This window comes from Portunus trituberculatus, chromosome 47, assembly GCF_017591435.1.
Source record: "Portunus trituberculatus isolate SZX2019 chromosome 47, ASM1759143v1, whole genome shotgun sequence".
Classification (NCBI taxonomy): domain Eukaryota; kingdom Metazoa; phylum Arthropoda; class Malacostraca; order Decapoda; family Portunidae; genus Portunus; species Portunus trituberculatus.
In genome coordinates this window covers 21,249,754-21,257,347 of record NC_059301.1, presented here as the reverse complement: position 1 = coordinate 21,257,347, position 7,594 = coordinate 21,249,754, and the positions used below count along the sequence as shown (strand labels likewise).

General features: G+C 46.8%; 1 protein-coding gene across 1 annotated transcript in view; it reads right to left on the bottom strand.

Annotated features, from left to right (window-relative positions):
- Nucleotides 1-2,164: 2,164 nt before the first annotated feature.
- LOC123498164 (nephrin-like) overlaps nucleotides 2,165-7,594 on the bottom strand; it is a 64,701-nt gene continuing 59,271 nt past the window's right edge. The window contains 7 exon segments of the mRNA XM_045245332.1: nucleotides 2,165-2,914; nucleotides 3,029-3,163; nucleotides 4,930-5,273; nucleotides 5,454-5,580; nucleotides 5,822-5,997; nucleotides 7,052-7,345; nucleotides 7,515-7,594. The exon segment at nucleotides 7,515-7,594 is cut by the window's right edge and continues 80 nt beyond it. Coding sequence (XP_045101267.1) covers nucleotides 2,552-2,914; nucleotides 3,029-3,163; nucleotides 4,930-5,273; nucleotides 5,454-5,580; nucleotides 5,822-5,997; nucleotides 7,052-7,345; nucleotides 7,515-7,594 — 1,519 coding nt within the window. The 3' untranslated portion in view covers nucleotides 2,165-2,551.

Here is a 7,594-nt window from a genome sequence, read left to right as displayed (position 1 = left end):
TCTCTCTCCTCCTCCTCCTCCTCCTGCTCCTGCTCCTGTTCCTGCTCCTCCTTCTCCTCCTCCTCATCTACCTTACCACGAACAACACACGCAACCATTCAGTGCCTTGTCAACACTGTCTCGTTATTGCCGACTAATGAACACAAGAGTCGCCTTAACCTACCCACTCACCCACCAACCCAACACACGACGCACCACCCTGATCTACATGACCCCACTTCCAACTCCTTCTTTTGGACCTTAGACAAGCCAGGGAAGTCAGTTCATCTACACTAGAGTTCTTAGGATAAACATGAAAGCCACAAGTGTGTCCCCCCCGTGATGGAGTGTCGCGGAGAATTCAGCGAGGATGTGGGGAAGAGGGGAGTTTGGAGGCGGGAGTGTCTTGGTCTCTCTCTGTCTCTCTCTCACACACACTCTCTCTCTCTCTCCCTCTCCCCGGCCTGCCTATCCCATTTAAATGCATAGAATCTCCCGAGCCGACCTGAATCAATGGCTGGGAAGTGTAATTGTATTATTTATATCGAAGAGACGCCACCTGAAAGCCACATCATTGGAAGGTGAGGGTGTGTGTGTGTGTGTCGAGGTGATGGATGTGAGGCGTGGGTGCTATACGGCTGGTGATTGAAGGGAAGGGGTGTGCTTTGAGGGCGTGTGTAGAAGTGATGGGTGTGATGTGGGTTGTGTACGGTAGGTGATGGGAGGAAAGGGTTATTACTGTTACCTTTGCTGTGGTGTTCATAGAGAGAGAGAGAGAGAGAGAGAGAGAGAGAGAGAGAGAGAGAGAGAGAGAGAGAGAGAGAGAGTGTGAGAGAGAGAGAGAGGTGTATATAGAGAGCACTATGCAGCTTGTTAATTTCATGGTGTGTTTTGGAAAGGTGTATATATAGAGCAGAGAGAGTTAAGAGAGAGAGAGAGAGAGAGAGAGAGAGAGAGAGAGAGAGAGAGAGAGAGAGAGAGAGAGAGAGAGAGAACACAAATAGAAAGAATTGAAACAAGAGAAAATCACACATTAAGAACTCCATTGAATCTCTGTACAGTTGCCATTTAAGATACACACACACACACACACACACACACACACACACACACACACACACACACACACACACACACACACACACACACACACACACACACACACACACACACAAACGTTTCCGGTAAGCGGGAGTAAGGAGGTTTAGTTGGGAATGTCTGATTGACAGATTATCATCCCATTAAGGTTATTGGAGGGCCTGGTGGGAGTCATGAGAGAGAGAGAGAGAGAGAGAGAGAGAGAGAGAGAGAGAGAGAGAGAGAGAGAGAGTTTGTGTGTGTCTGTGTCTATGTGTATCTGTGTGTCTGTCTGTGTATATGTGTGTGTGTGTGTGTGTGTGTGTGTGTGTGTGTGTGTGTGTGTGTGTGTGTGTGTGTGTGAGGGGTGGGTGAGAGGAAAGCGAGAGCAATGAAATGAAGCAAACTGTAGGCGTGGGAAGACAAGGAGACTGCGGGATGGGGGACAGGAAGGTAATGGACGAGGAAAACTGTTGTGATTTTTTTTGTCAGTGATGAAGGAGGGTTTGGGACACAGTTTACTCGTGAAGCGAACTAAGTAAGGCTGTTTGTCTGAGCCACCTCTCGCCTTTTGGTGGCGGCGGGGCGTGGGAAGGGCATACGCTGTGAGGTGAAGCATCTTGCTTTAGAGGAAAGAGAATGGCTCGTGAGTGAGAAGAACTGCACACTTACTTCTTCTCTGTTGTTCCAGGAGAGGAGCAATTTGTACACCTCCTGACCCTGCAGGTGGCGCGTCCGCTCCCAGAATGACGGTGAGTGTTCCGCCAGGAATTTCATATACAAGTGTGTGTACTCACCTTTTTGTGGCTTTGATCTTGTTGACCGTTACGTGTCCTGCTTCTGGTCTCTTTCTCCGGACGACCCAAGAGGAAACTCAAAATCTAACTTTATTTATAGGTTTATTGTCCTCTGTGTTCGGCAAGATGAGAACCATCTAGACCACGTAAGAGATTTAGGCTCCTGTGTGTGTGTATGTATGTATGTTAGTGTGTGTGCGCGCGTGTGTGTGTGTGTGTGTGTGTGTGTGTATATATATATATATATATATATATATATATATATATATATATATATATATATATATATATATATATATATGAGATGGCGTAGGAGCGAGATGAAAGTGTAGCGCGGGAATCTTGCATTGGACAGCTGTGGGTGGAGAGATGATAGAAAGACACAGATACACGAACACTGATATAGGAAGTCAGTACGAGGGGAAAGGCACGGCGGTGATTGGGCTGGTCCAGGTGGAGGGTCTGCTACAGGGCCACCACTTCGCCAACTTATTTTCTATTCAAAACATCCAAAGTAATTTTATTCGGCGGAGCGCACGGACTCTGTGACATCTGCACACATTTTCACGTGAGCACTGCAGTGTTTACATCATAACGCGGGTTGTTACACCAAGCATGTCGCCATCCGAGCTTCACAGTTTCTCAGGCCTGGAAGGATTAACGCCACCACTCGGTACACTAACTCGGGGAATTTTTCGTCACACGGAGGAGTCGCCTTTCCTGAGCAGCGGCGTACTGGGAGCGTCTTCCTCAAAGTTTGGTGGACTTGCGAAAGACACTCGCTTTTTATCTGTGGCGAGGTACTGCCTGGGCGGGGGCCCCACCGCCTCCACGGCCAGGAAAGGCAGCTGCGGCAGGTTAATAATGGAAGCACAGCGACTCTGGAGAGCAGCAGGGGCGAGGGGACTCCGCCGAGGCAGTGTTGAGGATAACGAAGGGTCATGGAGAAAGGGATGATGCTGCTGGTGGTGGACAGGGTGAGGCCTCTGCTGCTGTGCCAGACACTCACCTCCCTGGCTGCACGGCGGTGCTCTCATCCCGCTATACTTTGGGCTACTCATCTGCGGAAGGAGAACATGTAGCAGTGTCACATAGCAGTACAATGTGAAGAAGAGAGTGCACATCTGACCAAGACACTGATGAGCCTGTTCAGGTTCTATGAAGGCAGCACTGACCGTGGAGGGCAGGGCAGCGTAGGAGTAGCGGTGAGGCGGTAAGAGCGTCGCAGCAGGGGCCGCTTCCATCTCACAGCCGCGGCAGGAGGTCTGCAGCGGGATTACATCGGGATCTGCGTCGCTCTCAGCTTCCACCTGGCAAAGCGAAATGCGAATTGTTTCTATCAATTTAGATAGGAAAGATATGATAATCTAAATCTGTGTTGCTGGTACTCGGCACAGTCGGTGGTTGGTGTAAGGCGGTAAGGCGGGTTGTTGTGTCCGTGAGTGTCTGTCTGTACGGAGCTGTCATTGCTTTGTTTACAAACAAAAAAGCGGACGGCTACATACAGCAATCCGTGTACGCAGCTGGTCGCTTATCCGTTGATGTCCGACCAGTTATTTGAAGCACAGGAAGACATATTGTTTATTTATTTACTTTTTATATAGGAAAACGGTTCATAAATCCAGTACACCGATATATCTAAAAATAAAGTGTACAAATCATTCTACTGTGTAAGAAGTGGAGTCAGGAATCATTGAATAACCTTTATGTAGTGATTAAAATTTTCTTTCTTCTAACTGAGAGTCTTCTTCTGGTCATTTGTTGTGTTGGATGGGTATCGTCCATTCAGTAAAAAATGATGTATAGAGCTTATGTCATCTCTAAATTGGCCAGTAAATCTTCAGCCATGTTGACACTCGGATGCCTACGAATAGTTTTGTTTGCTAACAAGTTTTTATTTGTACACAATCGCTGCTGAGCATGTGCAGTTCGTTGAGGATGGCTGCGAGCCGGACTCTCACGGACACAACACCGAGTCAAAATTGATTTTATCCCGATTGAAGTGTTCTGTTTAACTGAGACAATACGCTCATTGGAAAATGCAAATCTCGGCATTACACTTGCAATTCCATAATAGGTATTTTCGGTAACGTGGAAAACTCTCCCTGCATGGAATGTGAACAGCATGCTCATGTAAGAAGTTATTGATGTTAATTGTCGATCGTCTCGGTCACGTCGGAGGTCACGCATTGGCTTCCTATTACAGTTTTTAAACTAACTTTGTTGCGGAACAAGTTGATGATAAACAGAATGGAGCTCGACCGATGTTCCGTAAAACGCCTGTTGTGACTACAAATATCATAGACCAAATACTAGACACACATTAGCAAGGTTTGTCAGCATCGGTTTGAGTTAACTATTTATCGATGACATTCATAACATCATCGATATAACATTAGCATTGTCATGTCCAGCACGACATTGCCCGAAACCAGGATTGTTCCATCATGCAGGGAATGCGGCGAGATTATATCAAAGGTGTCCAACTACACCACCACCACCACCACCACCACCACCATCATCCACCACTACTGCCACCACCACCACCATCACTACCAACCACGACTACCACCAACCACCACCACCACCACCACCACCACCACCACCACCGCCACCACCACGACCACCACTATTGCCACTAATGATAACAAATGGAAACTAAAAATAGCAAAGCATTATTGGTGAGGGTAGAAACACTGAAAATAATTGGACCCCTCGTCACATATAATTGCTCACCAACCAATGTACTCGCATGCTGGAAAACGACTCTCTCCATTTTTTTTTCTTGCATTATTTTTATTTTATCATTATAACCCTCTGTTGGTACTGGCTGGCGGTGATGCATCTGTCAGCACTGCATTTGTTGGGCCATTGTTGCAGTACATTCTCTATATATAACCTCTCTCTCTCTCTCTCTCTCTCTCTCTCTCTCTCTCTCTCTCTCTCTCTCTCTCTCTCTCTCTCTCTCTCTCTCTCTCTCCAGCAGCCACTCACACACACACACACACACACACACACACACACACACACACACACACACACACACACACACACACACACACACACACACACACACCTGCAAGTCCCGCTCTAGACAGGTGGTGTCGTGGTCAGGTGTCGTGGGCAGAGATTCCGGGCCACACCTCGTCTCTGTCTCTCTTCTGACGTGCAGCTGACTCTCTGCCTGAAGGCGAGGCGGCAGGAGCCTTTTGTGGCGGAGTGTGAGAAGCAGCAGGAGGAGGATAAGAAGCAGCAGCAGGCCAGAACCCGCGCCCAATACCCCCAGAATAAAGTTAGGCAGCTGAAGGGTGTCCAGAGCAGAGTTCCCACTGCCATTGCTGCTGCTGACGCCCGTCGTGCCTGTACTAGGGCCGGCCGCTGTCTGTCCACCATCGCGCACTTCCGCCTCCAAGGGTCCGTCTGCCAATGTTTTCTCCGTCAGAAATAACTTTTACAGTGTAGAGGAGCTCCTAAGTATTGATTCCGGAGCGGTATTTTTATATATGCATCACACAAAGTGGATATATTCCATTATAGGGCATCTCTTCGGACTAATGCCAGATAATTTCACTCCCTTGTCGTCTGCGTAGGTTTACTGACCGTGTAGGTGGTAGGCCGAGCCGTTAGGTGCGCTGGTAAGGGTTAGATGGGCAGCGGTGCTGCGGCCTCGCTCATTTATCGCCCGCACCTCCAGCTGGTACTGGCCTCCCTCCTGCAGCCCGCCCACCTGCCGCGTGGCGTTGAATACTTGATTAAAGTTCACGTATTCAAAAACAAATGCATAAATAGAAAAACGAAATGCATATATGCAGCAAATGAATAAACATTGTGTATTGTTCCCTAGTGCTTGTATCTGGGCGGGCAGTGCGGTCCTTGTGTCAGAGATGAAAGCTAATCACAAACATTAGGGAATAGTACAGTGAAAGTAAAAACACAGTAGTAGTGTAACTTGCGGTAGTGTGACGTACTAGGAAGTCTGGAGTGGTGTCCGCCGTGAGGTTGAGGACGTGGAGGCTTCCCTGCAGACTAGCGTGCAGCGTGAATGTCTGCTGGAGCCCCCCGCTGCTCCCCGCCGCGCACCGCACCCGCACTGAGGTCTTCGTGCCATCGAACACAGAACAGTTCCCAGGTGGCTCGGGCTTGCCTTCACAGATCACACACAAACTTATGCATCACTCGTGAAAAATTACGTTCATGGAAATAGTAACAACAACGGCAATTATGATACATGACAAACATAGTAACAATAATGATGTAAATAATAGTAATGATAATATTAATGATAATAATAATAATAATAGTAATAATAATAATAATAATAATAATAATAATAATAATAATAATAATAATAATAATAATAACAATAAAAATAACAATTATAATGTACTTAGGTATATCCATCTACCCGACTGATATTCCGTTAAAGGTGGATAGCCGAGCGAGGCGTCTACATAACACTTCGTCTCATCGCAACACTGAAAACACACAGAAGGGCATTCCCACTCTCTTCGCTCCTTCGATCTCACTCGCCTTGAACTAACGCGCGGGGAATGCAGCGGCGGGATTCCTCCTTCGCGGCTCCAGTGTATGACCTCCCAGGAATGATGATGATGGTGATAATGATGATGATGATGGTGGTGGTGGTGATAATGATGATGATGATAATAATAATAATAATAACAATAATAATAATAATTATTATTATTATTATTATTATTATTATTATTATTATTATTATTATTATTATTATTATTATTATTATGGTAATAATGGTAATGATAAAAAAGAAGCTTTCCAAATTAAGCAAATATGAGAAATGAGGTCATAACCGATATAAAATTAATCTTCTTCAGCCTTCTTTCTTATTGGACTATCTCTCTGCTTGCCTACTTGCCTGACTGCTTGAATGATTAAACTCCTGACTGCCTGCATGACTATCTGAGTGACTAACTAAGTTCTTGACTGCCTGCGTACTTGTATGACTAACTGACCAAATTCTTGACTACCTGCTTGAATTTCAAGTGACTGACACTATATAGAACTGCCTCTTTATTTGACTGACTGCCTGACTGACTGTATTCTTGACTGTCTGCTTGCATGAATGAATAAATAAACTCCTGCTTCCTTGCTTGCCTGATTTACTAACTCTGTCTGATTTAACATACATCCGACTGTCTATAACTTACTGCTTGACTGACCTGCTGGAACAATGTGAAAGACGCAGGGCTCCCTCTGACTGCCAATGTCGTTAGTGGACCAACAGAGCAGCGTGCCGTAGTCCAGCTCCGTCATGGGTGTGTAGGTGATGACGCTGTGGCCGCTGGAGGTGCTGAAGTGGCTGCCCGGCACGTCAATGGTGTCTGCTGTGTTGTTGAACGTCCAGCGGAAAGTGTGCTGTTCAGGATTTGCGTCCACGGAGCAGCTCACCTCAGCGTCCTCATAGCGAGCCACGGCATAAGTGGTGATTTGACCCGGCGAGCATACAGGGGCATCTAGGGAGGGGCAGGGGGAAGGGGAAGGTTCATGCTTAATTAATCAAAAACAATAAAGAGTATCCTGTGTAGAGTATAAACACCGGAAGCCAATTAGGAACGATTAGTGGCGCACTGCAAATTCACTCGTGCATGTGGCATTACTTCCAGCACAGTGGTGGGGACTCACACTTGACATCCAGTGTGAGGGTGTTAGAGATGCCGCGGCCCACCACATTGCGAGCATGGCAGGCATAGTGGCCAGCCTGG